The 22,269-nt window shown below is 37.8% G+C and overlaps 1 protein-coding gene across 1 annotated transcript in view; it reads left to right on the top strand.

The window, feature by feature from the left end:
• FER1L6 (fer-1 like family member 6) overlaps positions 1–7,890 on the top strand; it is a 160,778-nt gene extending 152,888 nt beyond the window's left edge. Inside the window, 2 exon segments of the mRNA XM_044684251.1 lie at positions 6,197–6,297; positions 7,707–7,890. Of these exon segments, the coding sequence (XP_044540186.1) occupies positions 6,197–6,297; positions 7,707–7,890 (285 nt within the window).
• Positions 7,891–22,269: the final 14,379 nt, after the last annotated feature.

Below are 22,269 nucleotides of genomic sequence, written 5' to 3' on the forward strand. Positions count from 1 at the left end.
AATACCATGTATTTAAATTTGTTGATTTATTTGTATGCTTTTTTATATTAAAATACCCCGGTAACTCCCTCCCTCTATAGCATTCCCACAGGGTCCCCCTTAGGGCTTGTTCAAACAACAAAGCAGATAAGGATTCATGGTCATTATGGGTACTTGCTGATCATTCTGGTCAAGACTGTTCTGTACTTCTGGTAGATGTCCTTGTGGGCTGCTATAGCTCCCTAAAATCTATGTATTTCAAAAAAACAAACAAACAAAAACATGTATCGACTCCAAGGCAGAAGAGTAGTAAGGGCTAGGCAATTGGGGTTAAGTGACTTGCCCAGGGTCACACAGCTGGGAAGTGTCTGAGGCCAGATTTGAACCCAGGAACTCCCATCTCTAGACCTGACTCTCAAACCACTTAGCCACCCAGCTGCCCCTCCTGACATCTCTCTTTAAATGAAGAGTTGGAGTTCACGAACCCACTTTCCAGTCAGAGAGGCAGAGGGTAGTGATGAGGTTCAATATCAAGGCTTATGAGATCTTATAGGATGATGAAGTTATTCCAATCTTGTTGGGGCAAGGGGAGAAATCCCAAAGTAGTGCAGTCAGGTGAGAAGTGGCTGAGCAAGTAATTTCACCTTTCAACCTCAGTTTCCTCATATGTAAAATGGGAATATGAGAGCCCCTACTTCACAGAGTTGCAAGGATCAAATTAGATAACTTACATAAAGTTCTTTACAAACAAAGCTCTATATAAATGCTAGCTGTAATCATTATAACTAGAATAAAATGGGATGTCGGAGCTGGAAAGGGTTTTAGATTTCTAGTTCAACCCCCTCTTCCTTCAGATGAAGAAAATAGGCTTCGCTTAAATGGCTATTTGCATGATGTTTCCCTTTCTCAACTCACAGAAGTACCTCCAGTAATTTCTATCCCCCCCTATGCTAGAGGAGATGAGGTTATTAAAGTCTGATTCAAATGAGTTTCCCTCATTATTTTGCAAGTGGTCTGTGTTCTGAAGGAAAAAATGTTATTCTAGAAAATAACACTTTGTAGAATTAACGTAATTAATATCACATTTAAGCCCTAGAATCAGTGAAACATTTCAAGGCTCTGGTTTTAAAAGAGTCCAGAGCTGAATTCTCTTTGGCTTTGGTCCCACTAGAGTAGTCTTAGAGCATTCTTGGGTTCGCTGTACTCTTTAACAGTGATGTGTAAGGAGAGGCCCTATCTGTTAGAGGGAGCATTTTTCTTGGCATACCAATCTGGTCAGTCTGGATATTAAAGCATTACACAAAGGAGCAGCTGGATGACTCAGTGGATCAAGAGCCAGGCCTAGAGACGGGAGGACCTGGATTGAAATCTGGCCTCAGACTCATTGTGTGACCCTGGGTAAGTCATTTAACCCCTATTGCCTAGCCTTTATTGCTCTTCTTCTTTGGAACTAATACACAGTATTGATTCTAAGACAGGAGGTAAGGATGAAAAAAAAAACACAAATAAATATCACCTAAGATGTGATGATGCCCATGACATCCAAAATAAAGTTTTCCAAAGTGCTTTTTGGCAACAGGGAGAGCCTGATTTATCAAAACAATGAGGAAAATTAATTTGAATCAAGCTTTAATGACCTCATCTCTTCTAGCTTATAGCGGTAACAGAAATTATTAATTACTATGAGTAGAGAAGGAGGCACATAAAGGAAATGAACCACTTAACCTATGCCTCAATCTATTGGAAGAGGAAGCTAGATCAGATGTCTAACATTAGATTTTGTTGTTGTTTAGTTTAGTCATCCAGTTACATCTGATTCTTTGTGACCCTGTGGAATATAGCAATGCTATCCATGAAATTTTCTTGGCAAAGATCCTGGAGTGGTTTGCCATTTCTTTCTCCAGCGGACTAAAGCAAAAAGAAGTTAAGTGACTTGCCCAGAGTCACACAGTTTGTAAGTGTAGGAGGCAGTATTTGAACTCTAAGCCCAGTGCTCTCTCCAGTGAGCCACCTAATTCCCTAACATGATATTTTATTTAAAAAAAAAAAAAAGGTCTCAGATCTTTCAGCTTCCAATCTTTCTGTCATTCCCAGACTTCTGTGACCAGCCCACCTCCTTTTCTGGTTGTACACTTTCTCCATGACACATCTTTCTCATTAAAAATGCATTTTTAATGCAACAAAACATTCAGCAATATGCTACAGATGGCTCATGCCACCCTGCAGTTTTCAATAGCCCTTTGGGTTACTTGTAATTGAACATGCTGAGCATTTTCATTGAATGTAAAACTTCCCTGATTGAAGACTTTTTTATTGTTACATCTGTTATAATTGTCTTCTCTAAAATGTTATTGTTCTTTTCAGAAATTTGGTTCAAGTGTGATTGCATCTTGCTTTAAACAAACCTTGTTTAGGAAATTTGTTATTCATAAAACATAAACCAGAGGGTAAGAATTTGCTTTTTGAAGAAAGTGATTTTTTTTACTTTGTTAAAGGACTTGATTTTTAAAAATCTTTACTTTTCTTCTAAGAATCAGTATGAAGTATTGGTTCCAAAAAAGAAAAGTGATGAGGGAACAGCTAGGAAATATCTTAGGTCAAATTTGAACCCTTGGCTCTCCATCCACTAAAGCCTCCTCCATGATTCCTTTAAAGTAGTGGTTCCCAAACTTTTTTTTGGCCTACCACCCCCTTTTCCAGAAAAAATATTACTTAGCCTCCTGGAAGTTAATATTTTTTTTTAATTTTAATAGCAATTAATAGGAAAGAAAAATGTACCTGTGGCCATCATTGCTCCCCTGGATCACTGCAACACCCACCAGGGGGCAGTGGTGCCCACTTTGGGAATCACTGGTTTAAACCATTTGTGTGACCCGGAGCAACCTGTGTAACTTCTCTGGCCTCAATGACCTCATTTGCAAAATGAGGACATTTTATTAGATGTATTCAGGTTTCCAATCTAAGCTCCTGTGATGCACGAGTTGTCTGAATTTTTTAAGCTTTTCAATTCTATTCAATAAGCCTTTACTAAGTATCCTGTGCTAGATGCTAAGGATATCAAGATGTTGGCATCTGCCAGATCTTGACCTTGGCCTTTGAGTACCCAGATCATTCCAAAGGTAGTGAATCGGGGCAGTGGGATGATGTATAAAGTGTTGGCTTCAAAGCAAAGACCCGAGTTTGAGTTCTGCCTCTGATGCATACTGGTTGTGGGCCCTGGGCATAAACATTAATTTGCCAAGAAGATACCAACTTCTGTTGGGAGAGAAAATTTCCTCTCTTAGGAGTTCCTTATACCATTGAAATAATTGGTCCAGTCCTAAGTAACAAATTCCTTTTTAGAAATATAGTTCTTTACTAAAACAGAGTATACTTCTATAAATTTGCACTCAAATTTCTAACTATTCTTGATTTAAAAAGAAATTGTAGTATGGCACTGAAGTGACTGGATGCCTGTATGAAAACCAGAATGAGGGTAACTGACTAGCCCCAAAACCATCAGTGAGTAAGGAAGATGTCTACGTCAAGCACATGAAGACTTGTCCTGGCAGAATGGGTAGATGAGAACAATCGTTTCAATAGTCATGAAGGCAATAGAAGCAGGTGCTGTGATATGTTTTAGAGTCTGGTCAGACTTTGAAGAAGCCAAGGTCATCTACTGAATCCTGGGCCATAGCAAGTCATCCTTATTTTTGTTGTGGCCCTGGCCTTTGATGCCTCTGGAAGAGTGAGGCTGATGACTCTGTGCAGCAATAATTCACTTAAATCCAATTCATAGCTTTATAGTACTAATAAAATCCAACAGCAAAAGGTAGAAAAGAGATCCCATTAAAATAACTGTAGACAATATAAAATACCTGGGAGTCCACCTTTCAAGACAAACCCAAGAATGATATGATCACAACTACAAAACACTCTTCACACAAATAAAATCAGATCAAAACAAATGGAAAAACATCTATTGCTCATGGGTAGGTCGAGCCAATAAAATAAAAATGACAATTGAACCTAAGTTAATTTACCTCTTTGGTGCCATATCAATAAAACTATTCAAAAATTATTTCATAGTGTTAGGAAAAAAAACAATTCATTTGAGAACCCAAACGTGATCTCATGATATCACTAGCACTCTTTAAAATGAAGGATGAACAATAATACAACAACCTTTTTGATCTTGGGCAGACTCTTTACCTCACTGGGCTTCAGTTTCATCATCTGTCAAATAGAGGAGCCTGGATGGCCTCTGAGGTCTCTTCTAGTTCTAGATTTGTGATACTTTTCTAAGGACCTTTTATTTGGTTTCCACTGGAATCTATATCTTTAGTGGTTCTATGGCATATTCGTTTCCAATAAGTGATTGTGTGTTCTTATCCCACAAAGGGTAAGCAAGGGGTGAACTCGTTGATTTTTCAAGTGTCAAGCTTTGCCAGAGGTAAAAATTAAAGATATGCTGGTAATTAGGTAGTAGAGGAATCATAATCCTTACCTCGTGGGAAGCAGCTTGATAAAAGAGGGGAACCTCTAATTTACACCAGCAGTCATTGGCTGTACCTCAAAATCTGTTGGGGATCAGAACTCCTGACATTTTTAGACCTTTGTCAGAGAGCACCTACCAAACTGAACTCCACAAACCAATTACATAATTTTCCTCTAGAAAGAAAGAAAGAAATATAATGGAAACTATCAGTACATGGACAATTAAGGAAAATTAAATCTATAATAAGCACTATTCTAAGTAAATGGACTATTAGGCAAACAGTTAACTTAATAAAATGCTCATAAAGTTATCAAAAGAGACTCCTACAGCGGGCAGCTGGGTAGCTCAGTGGATTGAGAGCCAGGCCTAGAGACAGGAGGTCCTAGGTTCAAATCCGGTCTCAGACACTTCCCAGCTGTGTGACCCTGGGCAAGTCACTTGACCCCCATTGCCTACCCTTACCAATCTTCCACCTATAAGTCAATACACAGAAGTTAAGGGTTTAAAATTTAAAAAAAAAAAGAGACTCCTACAAAATGAAAAGAGAAATCCGAACAATATGAAATATCTAACACAATTTTTCTTGTAAAGATGATTAAAACACATTCCCTTTTCTAGGGGTATTTGGGTTGACTCTTCTCAACCCAAGGGTAGAGGTGAGGCAGGGTAAGACAGAGATAAAGGAAGGGGGGAAGAAGAGGCAGAGAAAGAGAAACTATGATAGAGAGAGAAAAAATAAGAGAAAGAGAGACTGTGACATCAACAAGAATAGTAGTGAGCTAAGATTAGCTTCTAATACCAGGGAGGCAGCTAACTGGCAAAGGTAGAGGGCCCTAGCCTGGCATCAAGAACTGTTTAGTTGTGTATGACTCTTTGAAATCCCATGGACCATAGCATGCCGATACCCTCCATGGGACTCTTTAATGCTCAGGCCTTCCTTTGGTCTGTGATTTCTAATTTTTCCTATGGAGAGTTTGTACATGTGTTCACATGTCTACTCCATTAGAATACAAGTTCCTTCAGAGCAGAAACTGTCCATTTCTTTGTTTCCCTAGTGCCTATCACAGTGCCTGGCAAAGGTGCTTGTAAGTTTAATTTCTTGGTTTTCTCTGCCATTTTCCCAGAGAGACAGAGCCATATGATCATCAAAAGAATGACTCTTTAGGAAATTTAAAAGAGCTTCCAGTGTTCCTGATGGGAAAACTAACAAACACTAATTTGGGAGATCAAGACTTTCCCATTATTATTTGTGTGACCTGAAAGACAAGCACTGTAATGACTCAGTTTTTTCTTCTGTAAAATGGGGGTAGTGATACCTACAGCATTTTTGTCTTAAAGTCATTGGGAGACAAATGTCCAGCCTGAAAGTGCTATTTAGATAAGATGAGTTATCTGTTTACTGCTAGTTTTCTTTCTCCTCCTCTTTCTCCTCCTTCTCCTACTTCTCTTTTTCCTCCTCCTACTCCTCTTTCTCTTCTTCCTTCTTCTTCTCCTTCCATCTTAGAATCAATACTAAGTATCAGTTCTAAGGCAGAAGAGTGGTAAGGGCTAGGCAGTTGGGATTAAGTGACTTGCCTAAGGTTACACAACTAGGAAGTATCTGAGCTGAGATTTGAATTCAAGACCTCCCATCTCCAGGGCTGGCTCTTTATCCACTCAGTCACATAGTTGACCTTGCTGGTTTACTTCTAAGAGAATTTTGTGACAAAGATGATTTACAATATTTCCTTTCTAATATAGGGTAAAGTAGAAGCTGAATTCCATTTAGTCACTGCTGAAGAAGCTGAAAAAAACCCTGTTGGTAAAGCTCGGAAAGAACCAGAACCCCTGGACAAGCCCAAGTGAGTAGAAACTCATCTTTCAATCTTCTCAAAGAGCAGGAAACATGCTTAAGGTTTAGTCCCCTCAGAGGAGTCAGATGCGTTTGCTTAGTCATGTTAGAGAACCTATGGTATGCATGCCAGAAGGGGGTGCTCAGAGCCTTCTCTGTGGGCACATATGCCATTGCCCCAACACAGAGTTAGCCAAAGTTTGTTACTAAAAAGCCAGAGGGATGCAGAATTGGGATGCTCTCCTCCTCTCCACACAGTTTGCAGTTTGGGTACTTGGTCTCTAAAAGATTCACCATCACTGGCCTAGAGGAATGCCTCAGCAAGAGAACTTCTCAAGCCTAAGGACCTATCTCATAGACCTTCAGGGCCCTAAGCCTGGGGGGAGTGATACCTACAGAGTTTTCGTCTTAAGATCTAATGTTTCCCAATATATTATTTCTAGTTTCACATTTACTGTATCTCTCTAGCTGGGTTATGAACTCCTTGAGAACAATAAGAATGTAAACTTTACATCGACTAACAGGATGGCACATACATGTCCTAGATATTTGTTTATTCACATTCGTTGTTAAACACCTGCCATCTGTGAATTCATTTATTTATTGAGGGGACAACATAGCATAATGTATAGAGTCCTGGACATAGAATCAGAAGGACCTAAGTGTCAAATCTTCCTTCAATTACTTCCTAGCCATGTAATTCTAGGCAAGTTACTTAACTTCTCAGTCTCAGTTTCCTCACCTCTAAAATGAGAATAACAATAATTGTTAACCCCAAAATGTTCTTGTGAGGATTTATAAAATGTTTTGCAAACCTAAGAGCACTATATTAATACTGACTATTATTGTTGTTATGTGAGGCTTTGTCAGATAAATTGGCAGGCAGCTAGATGAGAGAATGAATAGAAATGACAGCCTTGGAGTCAGGAGAACCTGAGTTCAAATGCAGCCTCAGACACTAATAAGCTGTGTGATCCTGGGCAAATCACTTAACCTTATTTGCCTCCGTTTCCTCTTCTGTAAAATGAATTAGAGAAGGAAATGGCATGCCACTCCAGTATCCTTGCCAAGAAAACTCTAAATGGAGTCACAAAGTCAGCTACAACTCATTGACTAAATGACCAAAGGTAAATTAGAGAAAACTGTAGAAATTCTTAAGTCCCAGAGACAAGATAATCATCAGCAAATATATCCATGGAGGCACCATTCTAGTCATTACAACAGGACAAGGGTCATCATTTAAAATATTCTCTTTCCTCACTTCTTAAAGCTTTCACTCATGTAGCCTCTCCTTTTGAACTGGAGGGCTCCAGAAGGTCTTAGTAAGAAATGCTCTTAACTCTAATTGGCACTTACCTGAAATGGTGGCAAAATGATAGGATTCTATGACTCATTACATCCTTGTTACTTCCCATCTAGCCGCCCAGACACCTCCTTCTCCTGGTTCGTGAGCCCCTTCAAGTGCCTGTATCACCTCATCTGGAAGAATTACAAGAAGTACATCATCATTGGCTTCATTCTCATCATCCTTATCATCTTTCTGGTGCTTTTCATCTACACACTGCCCGGAGCCATCAGCCGCAAGATCGTTGTGGGCTCCTAGAAGACTTTGCTCCTTTTTAAATTTTATTTTTCATTCATTATCTTCATCAACAACAAATATTTATTGGTATATGCAGAGCACTTGTACTAGATTCTTCTTGGGCAGGGGAGGGGGGGAAGAGTAATACAAGGATGAACAAGGTATGATCTAATGGGAAATTAAGTGCAAATCAGTAAAGGCTAAATAAAAGAAACTCTCTGCTCTCCTTCTGTCATGTAGAACCTTGCTCGACAGACAGAAAGCCTTCTGAAATGTCGCCCATTGCCAAGATTAGAGACTAACTGCTAATCTCGGTGTACTCCACTGAGATTTTCTTTTGCAGAAATTAATCTATATTTTGGACTTAAATGTATATTTTGTCTCAATCTGGGAGGTTTAAGCTAATGTCTGAAATTTTAGTATAAATATGTTTTCTGGTTCTCATAAACATTATTTATGTCACAAGAACTGTTAATTCTAAGTAGGTAACAGCCCTATCCTGTACCTTATGGGTATATTTTATAGCTTTTTATTGGTTGACAAAAGCATATGGTATCACATATGACTCTTAAAGCAGTGGTATTATTGTCAACATTTTGCAAGTGAGGAAACCTGAAGATCAGAAAGAAAAAGTCACTTAGCCAAGAGCACACATCTGATCAGTGTTGGGGCTAGGACCAGATCTCAAGCCTTCTCATTTCTACCTCAGTCCTCTTCCCAGAACCTGTACCACTATGCCTCCTTTTCCATATTTGAATAATTAGCTTAAGACATGCAGTGGACTTACTATAACAGCTGCAAGCCAACTGGAAGAGCCAGTATCAGACAAGTTGGTGGGCTCTGTAAAGTCCCAGAAGCTGAGCCAAGGCTCATACAAGTAGGATGCATCACTTGCTAATGTTTCAAATAGGCTGTCCTATTGTACAACTATTAGCTATCTAAGGCAGGATTTGATCTCAAGTCCTCCTGATTCTGCATCTCCTGATCTACTACATTATGTATGTACCTTCTCAAAAATCATAGTACTTTCTAGTTTTTATAATATGATTTATTTCAGCTTTTGTCTGTTTTGTGGGTTATCATTGTCCCCCAAGTTTATCATCTTCCTGGGACCAGTCCTATGGTTTGGGTCTTTCCATGTTTGGCTCATCTGATGCTTGAACAATAGGTTCATAGTCTCTCATGGGTTCTGCACTTGTAGTCTTGACTGCTTAGTAGGACCTACTGTTGTAATTCTCTGACTCGCCTTCAAGGAGCCAGGTATAACACCAAGCCACAATCCTGGATCAGATTAGACTCAAAATCATCTTTAAATTTCAGAATTATGGAGGCAGCTGGGTAGCTCAGTGGATTGAGAGCCAGACCTAGAGATGGGAGGTCCTAGATTCAAATCTGGCCTCAGACTCTTCCCAGCTGTGTGACTCTGGGCAAGTCACTTGACCCCCATTGCCTACCCTTACCACTCTTTTGCCTTGGAGCCAATACACATTATTGATTCCAAGATGGAAGGTAAGGGTTTAAAATTTTTTTTCAGAATTATACAAAAAAAATCTGAAACATTTATTTTAACTCAAGAAAAATTCTGGCAATACAAAGAAAGGCAAAAGACAATCCTTGCCTTTAGAGAACTTGCATTGTAAGGGCAAGGGGGAGACCACATAAAAATTGTAAGCTAAAAAGGGATGAGAGGGAGAAAAATGATATTTGACTGAGCATCAGGATAGAAGAACCCAAAGGTGTGCAGCCTGGTGGAAAGTGGAGATGACTGGCTTGGGCACTTTTCTTAAATGGAGATTCTGAGAGAAGTTATCCACATTCCAACGAGATGAAGGAGGCTCAGAGGCATAGAAGACTGAAGTATGAATTCTAGGGCTGAAGTGATCTTCCATGATGAAGAGGTCCCTGGGTCATAATGGAAAAATCCATAAAGGTGCAGCCAGCCAGACTAGACACAATATGTCATGCATGATAAGCTCCAAATGGATACACAATATACACAGAATCAATGTAGTTAAAATTAGAAGGGAAACAACTATGAAAAATCATTGCTGAAAGTTTCTCTGATTAAAGTCTGATATCCAAGATATAGAAAGAATCTATTTTAATATATAAGAACAAGAGATATCCTCCCCAAAAAATAAGCTTTCAAAGAGGAGGAATATGTAGTTCTTAAAGGAATAAATGAAAGTTAGCAACGGTCATATAAAAATACTCCAAATCACCAATAAATAGAGAAATATATATTAAAACAGCTCTGAGATTCTATCTCATCTCTATATATTGGCAAAGATGATTAAAAAAGAAAAATGACGGTTGTTGGAGAAATTGTAGGAAGACAGAAAGGTGCTGGACTCAAGATGCAAAATGAGATACACATTTTTGGGTGCAATCAATGCATGCATTTGTTGTACTTGACTATGCTCAATTATTAGAAGGGTTTTTATACTGGGAGTTAGGGAGGGAGGCTAGGAAAATATTGTTGAATGAGGGATGAGGAAAGAATGAAGGAAGGAAAGAAGGGAGGGAGGAAGGAAAGGAAGGAAAGTGGGAGGGAAGGGTAGTGAGACAGAAGAAGAAGATTATTTCAGAATTGATAAAGAAGAATTGACTTTTTTTACTTTTAGATTAGTACAAAAGTTTTAGAATAGTATAAATTAAAATGTTTTCTTAATATTTTAAAAGAGGCAGCAGAGAGGCAAAGATGGCTGTATTTGATTTTCATAACTTCTATGAGTCTTTCAAGCTAAAAAATTCTGTGTTTTAATATACTATTACTGCTTCAGTAGAGTCAATGAAGACCCAAAATGGTTCCAGTAAGTTCTGTAATTTATAGAGTTTGTGCTGGAACAATAAACAGGGAAACCTTTTAGTTTCTCATTTTTCACTCCTAAGGGATAATGTAGGCAGTACAATTACCTAGTCCAATCTTTTCTCTAGAATAATGGGAGTCAGTAGGATACATAGTACAAAATACTATGAGTCTGAGCCATGAATATCTTTTCTTTGAAGCAAGACATTTTCCTGTTGTAAATCTGAAACCTCAACAAGGTGCACTCTATTCTCACTGATGACTTTCTCTGTGAAGTAACTTTCTCTTCATCTGTCTGAGTGTTAATCCTTTTCAACTTGATAGAGTGGGGAAAGCATTGGTCTGGGAGTCAGAAGGAGGCTTCAGTTCTGGCTCAGTCACCTATTACCTTGGGTGATTTTGAAAAAGGCACGTAAACTTTCTGGGCTTGAGGATCCTTATCTGTTGAAATGAGGTAGCTGGAGAGGATAATTTCTACATTCTTGCCCAGCTCTATATCTGATGATCTTAGGAATAGATCATCATGATACCAACTCTGTCTCCTGCGAGTATTGTGTGTATGTCATATGTAAAATGTTTTGTAATGTGATGTATGTAGCACAAAGACAACTGGCTTTGCATTGAAGTGGGAGAGGGAGGAAGACATTTATTAAGCACCTACTATAGGCTGAGCACTGTGCTAAATAAATGCTTTACAAAATATTTCACTTCATCATCACAACTCTGTGAGGGAGATATTATTATTATCCTCATTTTGCAGCTCAGGAAACGGGGAACTGAGTCAGATAGAGGTTAAGTGACTTACCCAGGCTCATACAGCTAATAACTGCCTGGAGCTGATTTTGAACTTGGGTTTTCCTGAATCCAGACTCAATACACTCCCTACTACACTACTAATTAAGGGGGGGGAAAGAATACAATTTGAGGTCAGAGGTCTTGATTTCATATCTCAACTCTGTGTGATTTTGGAGAAGTCACTTCCCCTCTCCAGGCCTAAGTTTTCTCATCTACAAAATTAAAAAGTTTGGATCAGACGATCTGAGATCACTTTGGACTCTAAATTCTATTGTCATAAAGAGTCTAGACATGTTTTTGTGTATGTATGTATGGAGAGTGTTCAGGAATTGTAGGAGGAAGAAGAAGGAAGGGGAAGAAGAAGGAGGAGGAGGAGGAGAAGGAGGAGGAGGAGGAGGAATGATTGACAAGGTTTTAACTTTTAAATTAGTCCAGATATTTCAGATTAGGATAAATTTAAGATGTTTTCTTAATATCCTAAAAGAGTCAATGGAGGGAGGAAGGTGAGTGTTGTCAGCTTCCACAGGGGTCTTTTCAGCTCCAACATTCTGTGCTTTGATATACTGTTGCTGTTTCAGTGCAGTCAGTCAATGATGACCCAAAATGGCTCCAGTAAAATGTCTAGGTCCTAACACATACTAACAGTGTGACCATGGAATAAATCATGTAAACTCAATGCTCCAAGCAAATCTCTAAGGCTAGACATTGTAGAGCAATTACTAATCTATAACTGGGTGAAGGGGTTTTCTTCAGGTATTCTCTATGCCAAAAAATTACATAATCAGAGGAGGGGGAAGCAATATCTATTTTTTAATTTTAATTTTTTAAATACTTTTCCTGTTTACATGATTCATTTTCTTTCCCTCCTCTTTTTCCTCCCCCCTCCCAGAGACAAAAAAAATTCCACTGGGTTATAAAAATGTTATCATTTGATACCCATTTCCATATTATTCTTTTTTGCAATGGAGCAATCTTTTAAAACCAAAATCCCAAATCATATAAACAAGTGATAAATTGTATGTTTTTCTTCTGCATTTCTACTCCCACAGTCCTTTCTCTCGATGTAGTTAGCATTCTTTCTCATAAGTCCCTCGGGATTGTCCTGGATCATTGCATTGCTACTACTAGTAAAGTCCATCACATTGGAATATTCCATAATGTTTCACTTTCTGTGTACAATGTTCTCTTGCCTCTATTCATTTCACTCTGCATCAGTTCATGAAGATTCTTCCAGTTCATGTAGAAATCCTTCAGTTTATCATTCTTTACAACACAACAGTATTCCATCACCATCATATGCCACAATTTGTTTGACCATTCCCCAATCTAGGGACAACCCCTCATTTATTTTCCAATTTTTTGCCACCACACAGCGTGTGGTTATGAAATTTATTGTACAACCCCTTTTTATTATCTCTTTGGGGTACAAACCACTTAGAAGTGGTATTGCTGGATCTAAGGGCAGGAATTCTTTAAAGCCCTTTTGACATAATTCCAAATTGCCTTCCCAAATGGTTGGATCAATTCACTACTCCACCAGCAATGTATTAGTGTCCCAATTTTGCCACATCCCCTCCAATATTTATTATTATCCTTAACTGTCATATTGACCAATCTGCTAGGTGTGAGGTGGTACCTCAAAGTTGTTTTGATTTGCATTTCTCTAATCAGGAGGTATTTAGAACACTTTTTTATGTGATTATTGATAGTTTTGATTTCTTTGTCTGAAAACTGTCTATTCATGTCCCTTGACCATTTGACAATTGGGGAATGGCTTGATTTCTTTTACATTTGACTTGGTTTCTTATAAATATGGGAAATTTTTTTCTTTGTCAGAGATTTTTGTTATAAAATTTTTCCCCAGCTTGTTGCTTCCCTTCTAATTTTGGTTACATTGGTTTTGTTTGTATAAAAAATAAAAAAGCAATATCTTGTTAATTTAGAAAATTCTCTTTTCATACTCCCTTCTCAGAATGTTTTTAAATACATAAAATAAAATATTCAAGATTTCAAAGAAAACAATTAAATTGAAATAGTTAAAAAAATTTTTAAACAGTTCATAGCTCCTAGGTTAATCCTTGAATAGAAAAATCCCACAACGAATTTATTTATAAGGCAGATAATTAACATATAAACTTCTTATATAATTTATTTGCCAAAATGCGTGCTTTTATGTACTGTTTCCTAAAGCAGGATAGACATACCTGTTAGACTTTTACATCCAGCATGACTAGAGTTCTACCCAGTTTCCAATTTAAATTTTTTACATTTTTTTTTTATTTTAAACCCTTAACTTCTGTGTATTGACTTATAGGTGGAAGATTGGTAAGGGTAGGCAATGGGGGTCAAGTGACTTGCCCAGGGTCACACAGCTGGGAAGTTTTTTTACATTTTTATAGAGATTATATGTAGACTTGTAGTGCAAAGCAAATAAGCTAGGATTTCCTCCCCCCTTCAAAAAAGACTAAAACTGGGGCCAACTAGGAAGCTCAGTGGATTCAGAGCCAGAGCCAGAAACAGAATGTCCTAGGTTCAAATCTGATTTCAGGCACTGTCTAGCTCTGTGACCCTGGGCAAGTCATTTCACCCCTATTGCCTAGCCTTTACCACTCTTCTGCTTGGAACCTATACACAATATTGATTCTAAGATAGAAAGTCAGATTATTTTTTTAAGACAACAAAACTTCCAGTTAGGAACAGCCTTCATGAAATTTATGCTGATTGAGTAAAAAAGCATTTTAAGTGCCAACCAAATTATTTTCATTAAAACAGAGGTTGTAATGAATCATTGCTCCAATTTCCCTAAGCTATCTTACCAGAACTGCTTCCTGCTTCTAGCCACCTACTTAAGGATTTCATAGAGTAACCTAATAGCAATCTCAGGGTCCAGAAAGTTTGGCAGATATCCAAAATAACTGAATCTAGGAAACAGAAGACAGTTGGCATAATGGTAGTCAATAATGAATAGTAAAAATTAGCATATCAATAAAGCAGAGTAAAAAATTAAGACAAGGGGCTAGATTACCCAGAGGGCATTGGGCCATCAAGTTTCTCAGTCCTATTGGTCAATTCAGGAACAAGGACCTGGAAACGTAAAACTGAAAAAACCTACAGTAAGACCATGTCAGAAGCAGCTTGGTATGATGGTAAGAGGAGTGAACTCAAAGTTAAAGGAGTTGGATCCTATTAAGACAGCCTTGGTAGCTGCATGTAACCTCAGATAAATCATGTCTCTCTGAGCCTCAATTGATTTATCTATAATATGGATACAATCCTATATTAAAATATGAAAGTTTGAGCACAGGTTTAATTGAACACAAACACTCTATTCTACCCAATTTTCTTTGAAAGCAAAGAAGGGTTAGTTAGCTTGATGTCATGATTTTCCATCTCATCTCTAAATCAGATTGGGAATTTTTTAGAAATAACATTCTATCAGAACTGTGAGAGTAGAAACACAGAAGCAAAACAACTGCTTGATCACATGGGTTGATGGGGAAATGATTGGGGATGTAGACTCTAAACGATCACTCTATTACAAATATTAATAATATGGAAATAGGTCTTGATCAATGTTACATGTAAAACCCAGTGGAATTGCTCTTTGGCTATGGGAGGGAGTTGGGAAGAGGGGAGGGAAAGAACATGAATCATGTAACCATGGAAAAATATTCTAAATCAATTAATTAAATAAATAAACTTTAATAAAAAAAATAAAGGAAAGGGAGGAGAGGGGAGAGGGAGATATAACTTAAAATAACTTTTTCAAGATATAAAGATTAGAGATCTGTTAGTAAGTTACCTTCCTACTTATTTGCTGAATGTATAATAGTGATAGTATCTTTTAAAAATGTATTTTCATATATATATACATGTGCCATAGCATATGTATTCCCAAATTTTGAAAAATTTAAATTTGTTTATTAAGATCACCTAGGAATAGAAGCAAAGAGGCCCAGGACCAAAAAAAGCTCCAAGGAATAAGAAATCTCCCCCAAACAGCAGAATCAAAGATAATATAAACTAAAGGCATTCTTTAGATCTTGTCCTCTAGGTATAGTGAGATTTTGGTAAAAGCCTGGGGGAGATGGTGTCAGAGGCAATAAAAATTAATTGAAATTAATAATTTCAATTCTGCTACTTGCTCTTTGTGTGACATTGAGCAAGTCACTTCTCTCTGATCCTCAGTTTCCTTGTCTCCAAGGTGAAAGGGCTGGCCTAAATGTCCCTTCCAGCTAGAGAGCTTATGATCCCATGGTGTTAGCATGTCTGCTTAGGGTCCAGTCAAGATGGGAATAGTGACTCCTAGTCCTTAATTATAATAGAATCTACATGTTATATTACTCATAAACATGCCTGAAGGAGCAATACTAAAGCATATTTCACCTCTATGGAAAATCTCACTATTTTGTGTGCTAGTGTCAATCATTATGACTCACACCTTTTGGCATTTTAACACAATAACTCTGATTGTGGCTTTGGTAGATATCTATTTTCACAATGTGTGTTTATTATCCTCTTAATCTAGCTTGCAATAAATATTACTTTGCTGAAAAAAAGAAATAACCTTCTATCGTAGAAAATAAGTGTCAGCTTTAGTCACCTGCATGTTTGAACTTGCAGTGATTCTCTCTTTGACCATTCTTATCTTGAATGGATCCATTGGTTCTACAGCATTGCATAACCAGAAAGCCACTTCCCTGTAGATTGTATTTGAGAGCACTGCATTTTTTTTCCCATGGAACTTGAGCTCTTGCTTTGGCTGTCCTTGGTAATAAATAAATGAAAGATGAAGTGAATAAATAAACCCATTCATACATAAATGAACGGCCAAATGAACAAAATTCAAATAAATAGCAAGATAAATAAATAAATATTTGGTCTGGTGCAGGATTTCCCTTGGTTGGAGAACTCCCAGTGAAGAAACTCTCCACTAATACTTATATAACACTCCTGTGTAAATTTAAGTCTTAGAGATTTTCCTGAGGCTCTAAAAGGTTTAAAGATTTGCCTATGGTCACACAGATTGTACATATCAAAGGAAAGATTTTAGCATAGGTCTTCCTAACTCCAAGGGTAGACTTTAATCCTTCATAACATGTAAAAGTGGAGAAGAAGGAAGAGGAAGAGGAGGAGGCAGAGGAAGAGAAAGAGACAGACCTCTAGGGCCTAAAAGATCATCCTTTCATCTCATGGGCAATAGTAAGAAAAAGAGAGATATTTATTTTGTTTTTATATTCACTAAGTTCTGGCTTAGTAGACAGTTGCTTTATTTTATGTTTATTATAAGTGATTTATTGGCTAGTGTAAGGGGGGAAAAGTTGATATATTAAAAGATGGTTGCCAGAGAATTGAACTATTATCAATCCTTAATTAAGAATAATCTCAAGTCAAAACTGACTTTTATGGAAGTTTATTTACAATTAAGAAGAGAGAGAGGAAATAAGGAAATACGAATCTAACACAGTAGGTAATTTACTATGGTCCTCTAATTAATCCAGGTAGATCTTCACCCTCAGCAGAGAGTTAGAGGGCCAGAGGCCCGGAGATGAATGGAGCAAAACTTCATTCACCGAGGCTACTAAAAGAATTTTCTTAAGAGAAGTTCAGGAAGATTCAGTCAGTCTTTAATTCACCATGTGGAATTCAAAGAAGATATTTAAAGCAGTCTCACCAGGGTCTCAGCACTCCAACACTCCTCCATGAACCAGAAGAGGTCTGTCACCAGAAGTCCTCTTCAACCAAAGACCTCAGCTGACTGAGGACCTTCTCCTTTTAAAGGGGTCACTTATGTGTCACTTCCTGTGCCTCCCCTCTAATTTACATGTCCAATCACAATAGACGTTTCTCATAGACCACCTAGGGAGCGGTCAGTGGATTCTGATTCATCACTCACTCTAGCACAGGTGGGTTACAGGCCTCCCAGAATTAGAGGTGCTCTCACCTTTGGTGATTAAATCTAAAGATGGGCAGTGTAGACTTAATCCAATTATCACACTAGGCAGTTAAAAATTAACAGTTAGTCCAAAGACTCTCCCAAAGAGAGTAAAACAAACCATTGTACGCTTAAAACAGTTAATCAAATATATCCAAAATAAATTTAAATAAAAAAACAGTTAACCAAGACATAATTCAAGATCCAAAATTAAACTTCTAATTTCTATTTGGAGGAAAATTTAGGGGCTTTTCAGGTTGGGAGGGGAAAGCAGTAGTTTTTAGGGTTCTCTCTTTTTTTTTTTTTTGGTTCCTTGTTCTGCTAATATACTTATAGCTCCTTTTATGTCTAGATCATGTAGCCATTTTGATCTCATCTTAGTGAATGGTATAAGATATTGGTCTATACCTAGTTTCTGCCAAACAACTTTCTAGTCATCCCAGTAATTTTTACCAAATAATGATTTCTTATCCCAAATACCTAGATCTATGCTTTTGTCAAACTAAAAATTTTACTACTGTTTGTTGTATGTCTGTCCTGTTCCATTCATCAGTAGACTTCTATTTCTTAGTCAGTACCAGATAGTTTTGATCATTACTGCTTTATAATACAGTTTAAGATATAGTACTGCTAGACCTCCTGCCTTTACATTTTTCTCATTAATTCCTTTGAAATTCTTGATGTTTTGATTTTCCAAATGAATTTTATTATTTTCTCTAGCTCAATAAGATAGTCTTTTTTGGTAATTTAGTTGATATGGCTATTTATCATGGAAGTGGAGCAGCCACTCATAGGCCTGATCCCAAAACTAAATAGTATGGAAGTTTTAATTTGTTCTCTTTTTTTTCAACTCTGGCTAGTTTGCCCCTCCTTAGGCAATCTAGTGGCCCTCCATTCTAGCTGCTCATTTACTTCGGTGTCCACCTTTCACCCAGCTCTCCTTTGTGGCTCTAAGAAGCCGTAGCATATAGCAATCACTTGTTGGTAAAACTATATCAGCAGGTTGGCTCAACCAGATTGAGGAGAATTGACATGTCTCAAACCTTCTGGTGAGGTAGAAGAATGTCTACCCAAGCGAATGGGTGGATAAAAATAATTAGTTCCAAAGACCACGAAGGTAGCTGAAGCAGGAGCTATGGAGCATTTAGAACTTGGTCAGACAAAGAAGATGCCACAGTCATCCACTGCATTCTGGGCCATGACCAGTCACCCTGACTTTTGTTTTGCCAATGGACAAAATGAAGTATTGGCTTCAAATCAGAAGAATGGTAAGGGCTAAGCAATTGGGATTAAGTGACTTGCCCAGGGTAACAAAACTAGGAAACGTCTAATGTTGGATTTGAACCCAGGACCTCCCATCTCCAGGCCTGCCTCTCTATCCACTCAGCCACCTGGCTGCCCCAACATGGCCCTATTGCAACTCAAAACTCCCAAATCCAAGCAGTCCACCAGACTCAGCCTTCTCAGCAGTAGCAACTACAGATGTGTGCCCAACAGAAACAGATAATTAAAAGGCTGTCATTTTGTAGGAAGTCAGCCATTTATTACCTCCCTAAAAGAAAAATAATTGCCAAAGAAGATACATAAGCACTCAATGACAAAGACTTAAAAGCATGACATGATAACTCATTACTATTATAATCTCCCAGGAGATTAATAATTAAGACACTATAATGTGGAGCACAATTAAACCATTAAAATATAATTCTACATAGACATTTCACTTTTCCCTTGATTCTACTTAGTCCAAACAATGCTCTCAAGGTCCATGTCTTCCAGTTAGCCAAACAAGGCTTAGGTTTATCATCCCTTCATAGTCACTTTCTTAAAAAAATTGAAGTTGCAAAAATATCCTTCTATTATCAGTCAGTTCTTCCTGAGGGACTCAGGAGCCCTTTGACCTCTTCAACACATAAGTTGACTTAAAGGCTGGAAACATTCCTCTCAAGATTACTATTGGGTCACCTGTCCTCAGGGAAAGATATATCAGCAAAAGAGGCATCAAGGGATCTAAGAACCAGGTTCATGCTCTTCTAGGTCAAATATGTGTGCATTGCCATGTATCAATAGCCACCATCACTACCTAGGGTAGGAGATGTCCCTTTACCCACCTTAAATCTCTCCCCTGAAATCCCCAGAAGTCTCAGGAAGCCAAATATCACTTGTTCTGGAGACAGAGAAGAAAGCAAAGAATGGAAGTTATTTCTTCTTTTAAAGATTGTTGAGAGAATATTTCTTCCTGGCCACCGGCCAATAAGGGCTTTGTTTCATTATCTCAAAATGTTACGTCAATAATCACTAAGCCAAAATCCATGTGATCCACTGAAAGTAGACTGAAGTGTATGTCATATATGTCAAAGTGGCTTACTTTTTTATTCCCATTTCATGTGAATGTACTGTGTCCTCTGACACCACATAGACTCCTTGTGGATGTGGCGTGTTTTACTTTTGCCTTTGTCTCTCCAGCATATAGCACAGTGCCTGATATTTAGTAGGCACTAAATGAATGCTTGTTGGTTGATCTATCAAGTGCTGAAAGGTGTCTTAGATTTTTTTATTTTTAATTTATTTTCAGAAAAATTTTTCCATGGTTCCATGATTCATGTTCTTACTCTCTCCCTCCCCAGCCCCATAGCCAACATGCATTTTCACTGATTTCTTCATATGTCATCAATCATGGCCTATTTCCATATTATTGATAGTTGTACTAGGGTGGTTGTTTAGAGTTTACTTCCCAAATCATGTCCTCATCAACCCATGTGTTCAAGCAGTTGTTTTTCTTCTGCGTTTTTGCTCCCACAGTTCTTCCTCTGAATGTGGATAGCGTTCTTTTCCATAAATCCCTCAGAATTGTCCTGGGTTCTGTACTAGCATTGCTGCTAGTACAGAAGTCCATTACATTCTATTTTACCACAGTGTATCAGTCTCTGTGTACAATGTTCTTCTGGCTCTGCTCCTTTCACTCTGCATCAATTCCTGGAGGTCATTCCAGTTTACATGGAATTCCTACAGTTTATTATTCCATTGAGCACAGTATTCCATCACCAACACATACCACAATTTATTCAACCATTCCCCAATTGACAGGCATACCCTCATTTTCCAGTTTTTTGCTACCACAAGGAATGCAGCTATAAATATTTTTATACATGTCTTTTTCCCTATGATCTCTTTGGGGTACAAACCCAGAAATGGTATGGTTGGATCAAAGGGCAGGCAACCTTTTAGAGCTCTTTGGGCATAGTTCCAAATTGCCAGCCAGAATGGTTGAATCAGTTCACAACTCCACCAGCAGTGCATTAATGTCCCAATTTTTCCACATCCCCTCCAGCATTCATCACTCTCCCCTGCTGTCATTTTAGCCAATCTGCTAGGTGTGAGGTAATACCTCAGAGTTGTTTTGAGTTGCATTTCTCTAATTATTAGAGATTTAGAGAGTTGCATTTCTCTAATTATTAGAGATTTAGAACACTTTCTCATGTACTTATTGATAGTTTTGATTTCTTTATCTGAAAATTGCCTATTCATGTCCCTTGCCCATTTATCGATTGGGGAATGGCTTGATTTTTTTGTACAATTGATTTAGCTCCTTGTACATTTGAGTAATTAGACCCTTATCAGAGTGTAAAATAAATGTAAAATACAAAATGTAAAATAAATAATTTCAAATGCATTAAATTATAAAGGTTTGTACAAACAAAAACAATGCAACTAAATCAGAAGGGAAACAACAAACTCGGAAAAAATCTTTATAACTGAAAGGTGCCTTAGAGATCCTAGTCAAGTCTCTTGTTTTTGTCATTGAGATCAAGACATTTGCTTAAGGTCACACAGTTAATAAGCAGTAGGTCCAGTATTTATTTATTTTCTTTTTGAAACCCTTACCTTCCACCTTAGAATCAATACTCTGTATCAATACTGTAACCTAGAAAGGTTAGAGCTAAGTTGGTCTTCTAACAATATAAAGCGAGGTCTCAATTAATCAAAATAATGGATCTCCTGAAGTAGCATATATCTGAATTCCCATTACTCAAAGTTATAATTGTGTAAAATGTGGTCATTGGTTCCAGTCCAAGGAAAATATGCAGTGAGCATTCAAATAATTGACTACTTTGGGAGAAATTCATTCTAAAAATTTGTCTCCAACTTGTGTAGAGCTTGTATTAGACCAATTAACCAGAGTTGAACACATAAAGTCTAACTTTAACATCGTGATGTCATCTGTCCTCTTTGAGTACAAAGGATGAATGATAACAACATTGTTCACACTAATGGGCACAGGACTGTATCCTAATCTATTTAAATATCAAAGCTTTGGAGATTACCTAATTTTAAAGTTACCTATTGTCACTATATGAATAATAGGGAGTAGAACATCTCCTAATGTTTCAGTTTTCTGCTTAATCGGGATAAATCTCTGGGTTGGGATGCACAGAAGATGGAGCACCGGGTTTGCACTCAGCAGTATATGAATTCAAATCTAGTCTCAGACATTTTCTGGCTATATCACCTTGGGCAATTCACCTAACCTCTGTTTGCCTCTGTTTCCTCATCTATAAAATGGGGATGATAGCACCTACCTCCTAAGATTGTTGTGATGATTAAATGAAATAATATTTATAAAGCACAATGCTGGGGGCAGCTAGGTGGTTCAGTGGTTTGAGAGTTAGGCCTAGAGACAGGAAATCCTGAGTTCAAATCTGTCCTCAGCCACTTCCTAGTTTTGTAACCCTGGGCAAGAACCTTAACCCCCATTGCCTAGCCTTTCTGGCTCTTCTGCCTTGGAACCAATACACAGTGCTATTGATTCTAAAGCGTAAGGTAAATGTTAGTTGTAGGAGGGCTGCATTAAGCACCAGAG

Source organism: Gracilinanus agilis, chromosome 1, assembly GCF_016433145.1.
Source record: "Gracilinanus agilis isolate LMUSP501 chromosome 1, AgileGrace, whole genome shotgun sequence".
Lineage (NCBI taxonomy): Eukaryota > Metazoa > Chordata > Mammalia > Didelphimorphia > Didelphidae > Gracilinanus > Gracilinanus agilis.